This window comes from Camelina sativa, chromosome 16 (assembly GCF_030686135.1).
Source record: "Camelina sativa cultivar CO46 ecotype springtype chromosome 16, ASM3068613v1".
Taxonomy (NCBI): Eukaryota; Viridiplantae; Streptophyta; class Magnoliopsida; order Brassicales; family Brassicaceae; genus Camelina; species Camelina sativa.
In genome coordinates this window covers 1,984,150-1,997,970 of record NC_141895.1, presented here as the reverse complement: position 1 = coordinate 1,997,970, position 13,821 = coordinate 1,984,150, and the positions used below count along the sequence as shown (strand labels likewise).

The window sequence follows — 13,821 nt, the reverse complement described above, 5'->3', positions numbered from 1 at the left end:
TGGCCTGGTTTTGGCACTTGAAGCTTGAGGGAGCAACAATGGGTGAGTTCATGTTCATCATACCCCAAACAATGCTGTCTCAATTTCGCTTTATATAGGTAGCAAAATACGAATTATGTTCCTCGCTCGCTTGATATGATCCGCTACAGTACTTGAATTTATACGTCCAATCTAACTAAACTTGGTTGATTGAGAAAACACATAGATTCAAAAAAATCGACAGGTCCTCTTTAAGTCCCAAAAGTTAAGGCCTTATGCCATGAGGTATCAGGTCAAATTCAGGGGAAGAAGAGGCAAGCCTCATTGTTGTCTAATAAGAAAAAAAGCTTTCCCCTTTCCTAAAAGATTACATTTTTTGTTGTGAATAGATGGCAAGACTGATTACCCTGACAAATACAACACTCCAAAGTATCGGTTTGTTGTTAGATTTGTATCCTTTTTGTTTGGATCCATTTGCATTTCATGTTTGTGTGTTTTCTATCTGTTATGGATGATGTTCTGTTTGATCTTGACCGGTGTTGTAACGTAGACAAACAAGGACATAACGGCACAGATTGTATCTGCAAGCATTGCTGGCGATACCATTATCGCTGCTGCTTATGCTCACGAGTTGCCCTATATGGGCTTCATGTTGGTCTTACTAACTATTCTGCAGGTGCTTTGCTCTTACGTTATATGTTAAAGAACACTAATCTCTCTCTCTCAATTCTCTTGAAATGATCACTTGCCTTGTGTTTATTGTAATGATGATTGGTTAGCATACTGTAACTGACTTATCCTAGCCCGCCGTGTCCTGAAAATTCTTGAAATAGATGCATAGTATGAAGGAAATCTCGAGGTTATACCTATAAAAAAAATGCTTCTTGTTTTGTTTCTTGTGTATCAAGGAAATGTTTCAATAATGTTCAGTTTTACATTAGGCCTCCGGAGAAGATTTCTCAGTGGAACCTACTGAGAATATGAGACCATTCCGTGCTCTTCTCTCGATGTTGGACTTATCAGAACAACTACTGGAAACCGTGTCTTTGGTGCTTTGAAGGTATGCGTTTAGATCATGTACATTTCTGTTATAATTGCTTCTAGTATCCATCAGAAACTTTGCTTAGCTTGGTATGTTTGTTGTAATAAAGGGTGCTCTTGATGGTGGTCTTGATATACCTCATTGCGACAAGAGATTTGCTGGATTCTCCAAAGAAAACAAACAGCTTGATCCCACAACTCATGCCAAATACATCTACGGTGGTCATGTCGCTGATTACATGAAGATTTAAATCCGGAAACAACTAGAATGTCTCTGTTTTCTCTGTGTACATTGCAAACTAAAACGTTTTGCAATTTCTTCCGTAGCCTCTAAACGAAGACGAGCCCGAGAAATTTCAAACTCATTTCAGTGAGTACGTAAAGAAAGGCATTGAAGCAAATGAGATGGAGGCATTGTACAAGAAAGTTCATGCAGCCATCCGAGCTGACCCGTTGGCTAGAAAGGCAGAGAAGCAATCTCTAAAGAAACATAAGAGGTTTAACTTGAAGAGGCTTACTTATGAACAGAGGAAAGCTAACTTGATTGACCGTATTCGTATACTTAACTCAGCTGGTAAAGCCATCGATGAAGATGACCAGTAGTGAAAACGTTTTCCTCCCTCTTTAAATCTTGGAAATTTCTTTATTTCCTTCTAGTTTTGATCTAACCCTTCGTGGCTTTAAATTTTCATTTTCGTTAAGCAACTTGTGATTTTTCTTCAGTGGACACATCTATGCAAGTTACTAAAATATTGTGTGTGTCGTCAGTTCACTATTCCAATAGTAGTCAGTTATGGATCGATCAGAACTAAAAATTTTGAAAGTGTAAGCCGATTTTAAAATTCCTAACAATATAAATGTGTGTGTCTATTTTTAATCAACCATAAGTAAAGAATGATATATAACAAATCAATCACTGGATTGTTGGACTGCCATTTTTGTTATTATGTGTTTTCATAAATATAAGGATATATATGAAAGAATTTAACTATTTAAGAACTCTTATATCTTTTGCAAATGTATATTTCTTGCCTATTCTTAAAGAAAAACACATCATTACCCAAAAAAAACTAAGTGCATGCAACAAAGGGGAATATATCTTCGACGAAAAAGGTAACAAATATTTTATTATTCTGTAAATAAATAAATAGAAACAAATTTTTTTATACATATTGTAAATAAATAAATAGAATAAAAACAATTATAAATATATTAAGCTCTTTTTTTTTGGACATATACAGATATTTTAGTTTAAACTACAAATTAGCACAAAATGAACTTGCAAGACTAGTTTGAGTTCTGTTTGGTTAACAATAATCTACTGCCTTGAGGTTTCTTTGTAAATGATTGGTGATGTCAAACTTCAGTTGTGGTGATTTAAAATAGTAAAAAAAAAACAAAGATTAAGGGTTAAAACTCTCGTTGATACATGAAGCAGAACTCAAATAATAAGAGACAAACCGAAAAACCCATAAACATTAATTTTGATGGATTTAGGAGATTGCAACTGAATTGATCAATTCTAACAAGTGTGAATTCTACGTAGAAGAAGTGATCTCCTTCTCCATTGTCGTCCATTTCGTCTATAACCTCGCAGTATCCCCTCTTTGTCATATAAGAAGTGATCTCCTTCTCCATTGTTTTGATACCAATTTTGATTGTTTGATGTATTTATTTTGAAATTTGCAAATTTTACTAGATGGACGAGTGCCAAAGTGAATTGATGGGCTTGCGACTTGCGAGGTATCGTATTCATGATTAGGTGGAATATACATTTTCTGTTATAAATCTTTGATGCTAATGGACTTTTTATGGATTCCTATTCACGCGATCTAAATGATTTTTTTCAAGAATATTATTATAATATAATTTTTTAAAAAAATGTAAAATAATATATTTGAATAAAGAAAAATTAGGAATATGGAAATCTATCCAAATTTTATCACTATGTTTGTATTTTAACTTAAGAGGGTGTATGGAATCACAGGAAAAAAATCCACAGGGATCACATAATCTTCTTTTAACAACTTACCTAAAAACAGGTTACTTCAAAAATCCCATTAGTTAATTATTATTTTTATATATAGAAGCTGAGAAAATTAAAATAATAAGTACTTAGTAATTTTTATCCCCAGATGGAAAAGAAAATTGACAGCTAATATTTCCAAAAGTTTTAAAAAACTAAAATTATGATTATTTCTTGTATTATCACAACTCATATCCCTTGAGTTCTTAGTGAGTTAAGCGTCCATACTTACACTCCAGCCACTATATAAATTTAGTTCACAACCCAACCCAAAAAAACCAAACAGAACTACTTTCAGTTCTTCTAAACAGAATAGTTTAAGCTTGTGAGAGAAAAAAAAAAAAAAAATCATGGAACCATCTAATGATGCTGAGACGGTGGAAACTCATCAAGGCGAGGTTACTACTAACGGCGTTTTGCCAGTATCTCCAATGCTCGTGACTGATGAGGATGCTCCGGCGAATCTCAGCCATGACGGAAGATATATTCAATACAACATCTTTCAGACTTATATCTTTAAAGTCACCGCAAAGTATCAGCCACCGATTACGCCTATTGGCAGAGGTGCTTCTGGCATCGTTTGGTAATATTACGTTCCTTTTAACTGAATCGTTTCATTTATTTTCCTAACCAGTTTGAGCTCTTGTATACATAACTGAATATAATACACATGTTGTGTGGTGTAGATGATGATTGTTGGTTGATAAAACTTTCGTCTTTTTTTTTTTTTTATGAGAAGAACTCGAAATATTTCCATCTCTAAGATTCTTAAACAATTGTCTTTTTTTTTTTCATGAAAAAAAAGTAAATAAATGATATATCATTCATGCTTTCATGTTATATCTGTTACCTTAAAATCACTACTGACATAAGTTTTTATGAAATATTTTTTTGGACAGTTCGGCTATGAACTCAGAGACCCATGAGAAGGTGGCAATCAAGAAACTATCGCATGCATTTGATAACCTAATCGAAGCAAAGAGAACCCTCCGTGAAATCAAGCTTCTTCGTCACTTCGATCATGAAAACGTTCGTTTGGTTTCCAACCACACAATATAATTCTCTCACTTTTAAAATTTATATTTATTATTCTTTGACTAAAAAAGCTAATTATGTAATAAAATTTTATTTGTATAAGATTGTTGGAATCAGAGACGTGATCGTGCCTGCTAAGAGAGATTCATTCGAAGATGTTTACATTGTATATGAATTCATGGAGCACGACCTTTTTGGAGTCTTAACATCCGAACAAGAACTAACCAAAGATCATTGCATGGTTTGTGTTTGGAACTGTTTCTTGAACCGTAGAAATTATTTTATTAGAGAGCTTGAGAATATTCAATTAATGGTGTCCTCTCTGTCTTTTATTTGCAGTTTTTCATGTACCAAATCCTGCGCGGATTGAAGTACATTCATTCGGCCAATGTGCTACATAGAGATTTAAAACCGAGCAATCTCCTCTTGACTACACAGTGTGACTTAAAGATCTGTGATTTCGGGCTTGCTCGTTCCACTCCTGAGAGTCATGCAATGACTGAGTATGTTGTCACAAGGTGGTACCGTGCACCCGAGCTTCTGTTGGGCACTTCTGATTACACCGCAGCAATAGATGTTTGGTCCGTTGGCTGTATTTTCATGGAAATGATGAACCGCAAAACGCTCTTCCCTGGTAAAGATCAAGTTCATCAGCTTCGTTTGCATTTGGAGGTATAGTAAAATAAAGAACCCTTTCTTTTGTGCTAAGAACAGATACGTTTCGTGCGGCTCTTTAAAAAAAGTCCTGGCACTTTGTTTTTGCAGCTCATAGGCACTCCAACTGAAGAAGACCTTGAATTGTTCAGTGAAAACGCTAAGCGATACATACGGCAGCTTTCTAAGCATCCTCGCCAACCTTTCTCTGAGAAATTCCCGAATGTGCCTCCTTTGGCAATAGACTTGGTGGAGAAGATGTTAACATTTGACCCAAGAAAGAGAATCTCAGGTCAGTATTCTGTCAATTTATATATAGCCTCTTTTGCAGTTTTATTTGGATTCTTATCATCATTTGTTTTGCCACTTTGCAGTTAAAGAAGCGCTTGCTCATCCATACCTTAGCTCGTTGCACGACCCTACCGATGAACCAGAGTGCATGATGCCCTTCACTTTCGATTCAGATGAACGTTCACTCACAGAGGAGCAGATTAAGGAGTTCATCTACTGTGAAGCCCTAGCTTTCAATAATCCTGAGCAGCACCAGCATTAAGTGGCCTCCTTGGCTTGAAACAATTCCGAAAACAGCCGTCCATGTTTTCATTTCTATCCATGTTTTTGCTTTTCAAATCCTTGCAGTTTGAACCTTCTTATGTTATTTTTCTTTCCAGTTTGTTGAATTTCTTTGTATTTCCTGTTGCTTGGACTGAGAGTTTCTCAGAACATGTTGCATGTCGTTTAATTTTCTGCTGAATTCCCTCAATAAAATCCTTTTTGCTGTTGTCAAATTCATTTTTTTTAAAAGCAAATCAACTGAAAAACCATGATTGATTATGTGGACATTATTGCAACTCTCAATCCAACAAATAATAATACATGAGCTATTGTCAAAAATATAACATTGCGACAAGGAAGAAGGCAATCATATCCTAATTTGAGTATTTTGATTGAAGACAATCTTACTCTTGTAATGGTTCTTTTGCAGTTTTGCTTCTGTCAGTTCTTCAGATTGCCAAAGAATTTAGAGAGTGGTACAGGGCCGTCGGTTTCATCTTTACTTTTGCTGGAGTGTTTGTCTCTGCTGGACTTGTGCTTCTTCTCCTTCTTTGATCTTTTAGAACTCGATCTTGATCTTCTAGATTCATCTTCATCACTACTAGATGATGACTCTGAGGACGAATAGTGCTGCAAACACATAACACAACCCAGCATGGCTAATGTTAACAAAAGCTATAGAAGATGACACATTCTGTTATAAGTTTAAAACTTTTAAAAGCACCTTTCTCTTTTTGCTTCTCTTCTTCTTTGAATCTCTATCTTTCTTATCTGTAAGGTCACCAGTTAATAACTTCCTCAGAAAGAAAGAAGGTTCAGATATTATGTTAAGTTGATCATATATTTACCTTTTCGGGACTTATCGCTAGAATAGTTCCTTCCCTTGGAGAGTTTCAACGCCCTTTCTGCATCCAGCTGAGCTCTATACTCACGCATCAGTTTATCGGTATCTGCTTCAAGTTCTCCCTTTTTCATTTCTTCTTCCTAAACATGTCACGTGAAGAAGATACAATGTTAAACATTTCCTGGTGTTCACAATGCAGAGAAGCTGCAAAGGGTAAGAAACATATATTTGCAGGTAATGAGTCTAATGTCAGTGTTAAACTGGTCCATCTATGGGTTATGCGAAATAAGATGCTCAAGTTACTTCAAAACCTCGAGATAAGAGATAGACATAACAGGGAGAGAATGAATAAGCGACAGTGGGAAACCAGTTGCTGGATTAAAGCTTTTAAACTGACAACAATAATAGCGAGCTTATCAACACTTAATGATTCAATGGTCAATCTAATATATACGGCATTATAACAAAGAAAAACATTCCAAACACCATTCATAAGATCTTAAACCTTGCTACGTAATTGTAAGCTTTACCTTTTGCTTCTGCTTATACTCTTCCCATGTAATTGTATGTGTGGTCTTAAGGCTAGCCAAACGAGCCGCATGCCACTCTGGTGTATGAAATGAACCATCCACCTGAGACAATCCTCATCAGAAATGTTCCGGTACAGATATAAAATACGATCATCAAGCTAACAATACAAAGAAGAAAACTTTGACAGCAGAAAGAAGCAAATTGCTTCATATCAAAGTTTGACTTCTCCAAAATGCTTCTTGTGTTAACAGATTACAACAACAATAAGAGACTCTCCAATCACTGTAACACAAACTTTAATGCTACACACTTTACAAAATCACATCGTAACATGAATTGGTATTGTAAAAAAGCCCTAATACAAAGTTATTCCCCAAAAATTGGAACAACTCCCATCAGAGATCTACAAGCTTAATTCTAGAAGTGAAATTACGCAGCTCGATCAATTTACACATTAACACAAAGATCAATCAACAAAAATAACAATGAGTTGGGGAATAGAGAGGAGGAAACTAGTATGAAAAGGTACAAACCATTCCGTCTTCAACCTCATCGGGCTGAGCTGAGCTGGAGCCAACCCTAGATCTCTGCATAGCCTTGTAAGCTTGATTCTTCCCCATATCTGATTTGCTTGATTGATTGATTCACCCAACAAGAAAAAAAAAAACAAGTCCGCAAATTTCTTGAAGGGGGAGAAGGAGAGAAAGCCAACAAATTAGAGATTGAAGATGTGAGAGGGATATTGATTCCTATTGAAAATAAAATCAAGGGTTTGGGGATTAAAGGTTCAAAGGAGAGGATCTAGGGATATGTAGAGAAGCGAGCCAGAGAGAGAAGAGAGAGACGAGAACTGTGAGGCCGAACCGATACGCACTGGAGATTTAATTTCACCCCCAAATTATAAATCTCTATAAAAAGGACCAATTTTTATTAATATATATCATATACTATATAGTATTAATATGTATAGTTCATATATTATATAGTTTTGTAAATAATAAAACCCTTTGGAGGACTGATTCATTATTTCTTCGTTCTCTCTCTCTCTCTCTCTCTCGTTCGACTCGAGTAAAGTCAGGTATGGATTCCATCTTAAAGTTTCGATTTTTCTTTACTTTTTCAATCGATTCGACTGAAAGTTTAGGTTTTTTTTTTTAAATTATTTTTAGGGTTCGGAGTCTTTTTTGTTATTGAGATCGTTGAGGAGCTTTACTGTTCCGGTAGGTTACGACTGAGTTTTGTTGTTTGAATTCGAGTGAGTTTATGGGTTTTGCTTACTCTTGATGGTGAATGGTTTGTTTTTTAGATGAGTGTTGTGGTCGTATATAGACATATCTGAGCCGTAGTCCTGTTTTCGTCTTTGTAGGAAATAAATTTCAGAGTGAGTCAATTGATTTTCAGATCTCTTTTAATTGTTTTGCAGAAGTTACATATAAAGGATCGTGCTTTGAAAGATGAGTGGAGTTGGAGAGAAAGTTTCTGGAACGACTAAGACACCAGCTGATTTCCTCAAATCCATCCGTGGGAGACCTGTTGTTGTCAAGCTCAATTCTGGTGTTGATTATCGAGGTTGGTCTCTCTATATGTGTTTTTGTGTAGCTCAATTCTTCTTCATATTCTTATGTGTTTTGTGTAGCTGTGTAGCTATGGTTTAGTTTTTGCAAGTTCTCTACCTATCTCTACTGCACTTTAGGTTAGAGGTTTTGACTTAGGAGTTAGGACTGGTTCTTTTGGCTATGTTAATGGAATGAAAGAGCTGATTTTTAAGCGCCCACTTCATTATCATTATTCATTTGGAGGTTATATTCTTAACTTGTAAACTGATTCCTTAAAAAAAGCTTGTCACAAAATGAGAAGCTTTCCTTACATTTTCTGTGGTTTTCTTGTGAATATTGTTCAGTTTTTGTTTAATAACTGTTTCCTTTCTACCTGTAATAACACTACAATAGCTGACTGAGAGATTTTTGAGCTTGAGTTTGTCTCATAAACATGTTTAAGTTAGTTTGTCTCATGATCAAGGCTTAAGGTCATGTAAGAGAGACCACTTATCTCATTCTTGTTGACTTGTTTCCCTTTGTACCCGAGTCAGTTTTACCTAAGTTCTGGTCAAACTTAATATCGAGCTGTTGATCAAGAATTGATAACTTTTTTTACACAGGCATTCTTACTTGCCTTGATGGGTATATGAACATAGCAATGGAGCAGACAGAGGAGTATGTAAACGGGCAGCTCAAGAACAAATATGGTGACGCCTTTATCCGTGGAAACAATGGTAAATTGAATCTCTATTCATCTTTCTCTCAATTTTCTTTTATGTGTATCCGTCTTTTTAAGTAAATAAATTTGTGTGTTTTTGTTGGATGCAGTTCTCTACATCAGTACAGTAAAGAGGACTGTAGCTGACGGTGCCTAGGTCCTTCCTGATGCATTATCATCAACAACACTAGTGGTCAAGTTATGGCTGCCATTGGTGTTGTCTTCTTCGATCTCATATTAAAAGAGCTTCTTGTAGTTGACATGACCCAAGAATGTTATTATCACAGATTCACAGTCGTCGCGTTTTTCTTGTTATTATGAAATTATTCACTTTTTAGGAGATGCTGACCCCAAAGATTATAAGATTATTAACCTATGACTTCATATAATCAGACGAACAAACAAGTTTAGGAATCGAACAATGTCGTTTAGGCAAACGCTTGGAAAAAAAAAACGTTGTCAAAATAGTAAGCCTGTCAATTATCATATTCTAAGCCGTTGACACAGTTGAATCAAAAGTTTCAATAAAAATAATACGCTCAAGATACCATTCTTGGCGTAATGTGGTTTTTTTAGTTTCCAACCTCTTTTCACATAACTAGCTAAAGGTCTCATACTCTTAGCCGCTTGTAAATATAACTGCTTATGTCCAAGCAGTAAAACCTGAAGAAGAGTTTCTCTCAATGAAACTCTACAAAACTATCTTCACTGCTACTAAAAATGTCTTAAAATCAGAGTATCCTTCCTTCAATTTGATTCTTCTTCCGTTGCATTTTCTTCTGGCTTACTTCCCAACCTCCCTAACCTTACAATGTCTTCCACCATAATTCTTCCCTCTGTTGAATAACAGTTCAAAACAAAGATCAACTAACATATTAACTTCTGAGAGATAAGAGCTCAAGCAGGTGAGGATCGCTCTGTCCTTTACCTTTATCTTTGGAGAGACTACTGATTAGTTGTTGAAGGCCATCCTTAGCAATTGTGTCTTTCAGGTACATTGCAGCAGCTGCAACTTCATCTGGTGTGACCTTTCCATCTCGATCCCTGCGTGCATTCAAATGTGATCACTTTAATATTTTACTCACAGAAACAGAGCACTCAAACAAGAAGATGGAGAATATAATATGTCTATACCTGTCAAGAAGCTGCCAACCTTTGCCAATTTTGATATCCACATCATCAATTTCCTTCTCGAGGTTTTGTATCAGACCATCAACCTTAAAAAGTATGCTTGACGAGTTAGCTCTGATATAAATCTCATCGAACTTTGATATTCTTTTAGAATGATTTAAAACCTATTTACCTTTTCCATTAGTGCAGACGAAACCTCGTCTGCTTCAGCAACTTCCTCAGCTTGGTCACTATCTTCTCTAGCTGCTTTGTATGCCTTCACTGCAGCTTTTTCACCATCTACATCTTCTCTCTCGACCATTGTGTTATAGAACTCCATCTGGAGAAACAGAAAAACAAAGTCGTTTAATCTAGGACACAAAAGGTAAGGCGTTTGTGTGCAGCGTACCTCTTTCTTGACCAATCTCAGGAATTCTTCGCGCTCTCTACATACAGACTGTTCATATCAAAAACAAGCAGAGTCTCAAATAAGTATCAGACAAATACTGGGTATTCATTGTTGACAAACCATAGGCTCTTTTTTCTTACAGAAGCAGAAGCTAAAACACCCAATGCACGGCTAAGTTTGCAAAGATCATCTTGCTGTTCAAGAACTCTAGCTCGGGCCTGTTCTTGTGCTTCGCTGGCCGTTGGTATGGTCATCTCTTGCAATGCCTTATCCTCTTCGGCACCTTTAACATCCTTAATCCTTGTAAGCTCTTCTTCTTCTTTCTCTTCTTCTTCCTGTAAATATATTAATAAACAAAATATTAACTCTAGAATTCACAGACTTCGAGTTCTTTAACTTCCTCAAGCAAGCATAATATAATACAATCAAGTGGTATATGATCAGACCTTGATCAGTTCTTCTTGCATCTCAAGGTACTCTAACTTCCTCCTTCTCTCAGAAATAGGGTCTTCAGATGGCAGAGAAGTAATACCAACAGTATCCACAACCTCGTCAGGTAGAGAAGAAAGAGTAGCTCGGACAGCATCCTCTGCCTTAACTCTTCCAGAAACCGTGAATGCCCTGATATAAACTGCTATCAGAAATTTATTCGCAATAGAACTGATGGGAAAACGAAATAAAAGAGTTCTGGAACCTACCTAGAGAGGATCAACAACGACGAGGGGACAGAATGATTAAGTGACAAATCCATCCAATCGCGAAGCTGCAAGATTGTTCCGATACAAAAACATTAATAGCTGTAACATTATTTTTTCCTGATGGAGTTTAATATATAATAATAAAGAACCAAGAAATCATAGGAGTAAAAAAGGAGAAACCTGTTGCCTCATCTCTTCAACTGAAACCAGTCCCAGCATTCCCCGTTCCCTGCAATCTTCACGTAGCTCAGCTTCTGAAAGGGAATCCACACCCTCAGCTCTAATCAGTTTATCATCTTCCTTAATGCTGCAATGAAAAGAAGTAAATATTAAACATCAAAGCAAGGTAGCAAGTCTAATAACAATGAGATGTGGAAGTAACTTAACCTCCTCAGTCTTTTCCTGAGCATATATCGGAGATACGCATCTGTTCCATATGGGCTAATACCCATATATTTGCACATGTTAACCAAGCGAGGCCTATATTTGAGAAACAAAGAGGTAAATACTGTCAGAATATGTTCCTTTAAGAGCACAAGATATCTCCAAGATTAAACAACAAAGGAGCAACAAACCTGCTAATGTTATCCAAAGTAAGCTCATCGTTGAAAAGCTTTGCAAAGCCCAAAAGTTCATCATTATGGACTATTTGACCTCTTCGAACCTGCAAGCCAGGATTATAAGAACAAGGAAAATGAATTTCAAATCCAAAAACCAAAAGAAAAGAAAGTATCTTAGCCAACACAAAATTATGACTTTTTACCTTGTCTAGAAAGTCATCCAGGTCTTCAGCGGTTTTCTTTACTTCTCCAGATCTTGAATGTTTAACTTCCTTAGCCATCTCTCTGGCCGTTTCCTGAAGAAACTTAGCATATTCCATCCTTGCAAGTAATTTCCTTTTCAATGCTTCCTGTGCATTAACAAAAGAGCAACATCAAAAAGAGATCACGAAGGCAAGAAGGTAACAAATGAATGTGTAAAGCCGACACTCTTTTGACACATACCTCTTCTTTCATCTTGTCCTGGAAAGTTGACGGTAACATATTAGGGAAGAGCTTCAAGAAAACTGGCAGAAGGAACTCCATAAACGGCACGAGGATGAACACTGCAAACGGCACTAATCTAAAGATATCAGCTGTAGTTCGAGTAAGCTGTTGCCTTTCTCTTCTGGAGAGACTCTTTCCACCAGCCAACTTGAGAAGCAATCTAGAACTGATTCTAGTGTCTGCCCAGAGTAATTTGGTCCCCAGCCAATAATGTTTCATTGTTGACACAAACTCCTGCTTCCAGTGAGTAAGCTTTTTCGCCCAATCCGCCCTGTAGAAAAACAGAAATTCAGTACACTACAATATCCATGCATAAAGCCTGGCAATTAAGAACACAAAAAACGTAAGGAGAGAAAGCTAAACCTGTTCATGGCGGCAACAGCTCTTATAGCAGGGCCTATTTTAAGAACAATTGCCCATGCCCTCTGTACAATAGATCGAGCAACCTTTTTGGAGTCTTGAAGACGTTTAGCTTTGGCCTTTGCTTTAACACTGCTAAGACTTTCAACAGCTTGATCACATTCCTCAGGAGACGCCTCTTTCCTATTTTTAGCAACCTCATCAACTTTTTTATCCTCTTCTTCAGGTTTCTTAGCTGCAACAGTAGTAGCATCACGAATAGATATGCTCCTATACCTCATCCCAAGAGAAGGACCAACTTCTGAACTTCCATAACCGAAGGCCGAGGAGTGAAAACCATGGAAACTACGATTGAAATATCCATTTCTAGAAAGCAACAGAAGACCATCTTCTCTTCCTGTAAAGGACTTGTGTTGAGTCACAGGTTTAGTTTCCACGGGAGGAGGAGGACGGTTGACACCAGAATGATAAGCATGTGAATGAACCACCGTCTGAGAGGAGTTTCCAATGGATTGAAAGCTCTGAATCGAACGAGCATAGACATTCAAGTAATCGGAAATTATATTCTTTCTCCTAATGATCGCTCTTGACGCCATTTTTTTTCAATATCCTTGTCGTTTGTTCAAAGCTGAATCAGCTGGTCATCTCCCAGAAGAGAACAGTCCTTGATCTGAATTTTTTGGAATAGGACAAAAAAAAAAAGTCGCTAAATCAAAAGCTACGAAGATGAAGACAAATTCAGCGAACCCATAACTAAGAATCAGAACCGAAACAAAAAACCCAGACGATTAATCGAAATCGATTACGAGAAAAATCACAATCTTTACCCTAGAAAGTGACGACGATACCTCGACTACAAGTTATTATAAAAAAAAAAAAAAAAAAAAAAATTGAAGAAATTGAAATGCGAAACCCTTGATTTCAACCAAGTATGAGGAAATCGGAGAAAGGTACGAAAACTTACAGAAGACGGAGGAACCTGAAGATGACGAACACTGTTGGCCGGAGAAAGTGAATCACCACGCCAGGGAAATTTGAGAGGTTTTAGGGATGCGGCAAATAAATCGTGAGCAAAGGGTTTTAGATTTTTTTCCTTTTTTTATTTTTTTCTTTTCTATTTTGAAGACAGAGAATATTAAATAAAGGGAATACATTTTTTGCTTACACCTGTATGAGTGAGTGAATTTCCACCGTTGGATCATATCTACAAGGCCCGTACGTTTTCCATTGTCACCACGTGTACGAATCCTCGATCTGATGTAAAATATACTTGATGC

General features: G+C 36.6%; 5 protein-coding genes across 9 annotated transcripts in view; 3 read left to right on the top strand and 2 right to left on the bottom strand.

Moving 5' to 3' along the window:
• The window catches only part of LOC104749362 (mitogen-activated protein kinase 10-like), a 61,443-nt gene extending 55,920 nt beyond the window's left edge, over nt 1-5,523 (top strand). The window contains exons 2-7 of the mRNA XM_019238220.2: nt 3,345-3,629; nt 3,946-4,075; nt 4,185-4,322; nt 4,421-4,753; nt 4,847-5,027; nt 5,110-5,523. Coding sequence (XP_019093765.2) covers nt 3,397-3,629; nt 3,946-4,075; nt 4,185-4,322; nt 4,421-4,753; nt 4,847-5,027; nt 5,110-5,288 — 1,194 coding nt within the window. The 5' untranslated portion in view covers nt 3,345-3,396 and the 3' untranslated portion in view covers nt 5,289-5,523. The remainder of the gene's footprint in view (nt 1-3,344; nt 3,630-3,945; nt 4,076-4,184; nt 4,323-4,420; nt 4,754-4,846; nt 5,028-5,109) is intronic.
• On the top strand, nt 239-1,623 carry LOC104753246 (large ribosomal subunit protein uL18-like). The gene is made up of 7 exons (XM_087493287.1): nt 239-293; nt 369-430; nt 530-655; nt 759-838; nt 921-1,039; nt 1,131-1,266; nt 1,349-1,623. Exons 6-7 carry the CDS (start codon nt 1,260-1,262, stop codon nt 1,621-1,623), a joined length of 282 nt encoding a protein of 93 aa, XP_087349413.1. The 5' UTR covers nt 239-293; nt 369-430; nt 530-655; nt 759-838; nt 921-1,039; nt 1,131-1,259.
• A 26-nt stretch (nt 5,524-5,549) lies between the features above and the next one.
• On the bottom strand, nt 5,550-7,469 carry LOC104749363 (uncharacterized). Of its 2 annotated transcripts, none has more exons than XM_010470969.3 (5): nt 7,199-7,469; nt 6,665-6,766; nt 6,139-6,274; nt 6,015-6,061; nt 5,550-5,920 (listed from the first exon to the last, which is right to left on the bottom strand). In XM_010470969.3, the coding sequence occupies exons 1-5, from the start codon at nt 7,283-7,285 to the stop codon at nt 5,732-5,734; spliced, it is 561 nt and encodes a 186-aa protein (XP_010469271.1). In that variant the 5' UTR covers nt 7,286-7,469; the 3' UTR covers nt 5,550-5,731. The 2 variants fall into 2 exon arrangements, with proteins under 2 accessions (XP_010469271.1, XP_087347121.1); XM_087490995.1 differs by having other exon boundaries at nt 6,665-6,741.
• A 98-nt stretch (nt 7,470-7,567) lies between these two features.
• Nucleotides 7,568-9,261, top strand: LOC104749361 (sm-like protein LSM6A). 4 transcript variants are annotated; one of them, XM_010470967.2, is made up of 5 exons: nt 7,568-7,743; nt 7,835-7,885; nt 8,089-8,234; nt 8,824-8,937; nt 9,032-9,261. In XM_010470967.2, exons 3-5 carry the CDS (start codon nt 8,120-8,122, stop codon nt 9,076-9,078), a joined length of 276 nt encoding a protein of 91 aa, XP_010469269.1. In that variant the 5' UTR covers nt 7,568-7,743; nt 7,835-7,885; nt 8,089-8,119; the 3' UTR covers nt 9,079-9,261. The 4 variants fall into 4 exon arrangements, with proteins under 4 accessions (XP_010469269.1, XP_010469268.1, XP_019093766.1 ...); XM_019238221.2 differs by having other exon boundaries at nt 7,612-7,743; nt 8,092-8,234; XM_010470966.3 differs by lacking the exon at nt 7,835-7,885.
• Nucleotides 9,262-9,377: 116 nt separating this feature from the next.
• On the bottom strand, nt 9,378-13,681 carry LOC104749360 (uncharacterized). Its single transcript, XM_010470965.3, has 15 exons — nt 13,509-13,681; nt 12,548-13,214; nt 12,143-12,455; nt 11,902-12,048; nt 11,714-11,802; nt 11,526-11,618; nt 11,319-11,445; nt 11,139-11,203; nt 10,887-11,061; nt 10,581-10,775; nt 10,441-10,488; nt 10,225-10,371; nt 10,056-10,138; nt 9,850-9,965; nt 9,378-9,757 (listed from the first exon to the last, which is right to left on the bottom strand). The coding sequence occupies exons 2-15, from the start codon at nt 13,138-13,140 to the stop codon at nt 9,669-9,671; spliced, it is 2,280 nt and encodes a 759-aa protein (XP_010469267.1). The 5' UTR covers nt 13,141-13,214; nt 13,509-13,681; the 3' UTR covers nt 9,378-9,668.
• Between the last annotated feature and the right edge of the window lie 140 nt (nt 13,682-13,821).

What these genes read in the sequence shown, in the direction of transcription:
- LOC104749360 (XM_010470965.3), bottom strand. Translation starts at nt 13,140, where the DNA reads ATGGCGTCAAGAGCGATCATTAGGAGAAAGAATATAATTTCCGATTAC. An exon ending in CTCAGGAAAAGACTGAGGAG is followed by an intron (nt 11,446 to 11,525) that starts GTTAAGTTACTT and finishes TTTTCATTGCAG; the next exon opens with CATTAAGGAAGATGATAAAC. An exon ending in TAGTCTCTCCAAAGATAAAG is followed by an intron (nt 9,758 to 9,849) that starts GTAAAGGACAGA and finishes GTTATTCAACAG; the next exon opens with AGGGAAGAATTATGGTGGAA.
- LOC104749361 (XM_010470966.3), top strand. Translation starts at nt 8,120, where the DNA reads ATGAGTGGAGTTGGAGAGAAAGTTTCTGGAACGACTAAGACACCAGCT. An exon ending in TTCTGGTGTTGATTATCGAG is followed by an intron (nt 8,235 to 8,823) that starts GTTGGTCTCTCT and finishes TTTTTTACACAG; the next exon opens with GCATTCTTACTTGCCTTGAT. An exon ending in CTTTATCCGTGGAAACAATG is followed by an intron (nt 8,938 to 9,031) that starts GTAAATTGAATC and finishes TGTTGGATGCAG; the next exon opens with TTCTCTACATCAGTACAGTA.
- LOC104749363 (XM_010470969.3), bottom strand. Translation starts at nt 7,285, where the DNA reads ATGGGGAAGAATCAAGCTTACAAGGCTATGCAGAGATCTAGGGTTGGC. An exon ending in ATGAGGTTGAAGACGGAATG is followed by an intron (nt 6,767 to 7,198) that starts GTTTGTACCTTT and finishes GGATTGTCTCAG; the next exon opens with GTGGATGGTTCATTTCATAC. An exon ending in TAGCGATAAGTCCCGAAAAG is followed by an intron (nt 6,062 to 6,138) that starts GTAAATATATGA and finishes GTGACCTTACAG; the next exon opens with ATAAGAAAGATAGAGATTCA.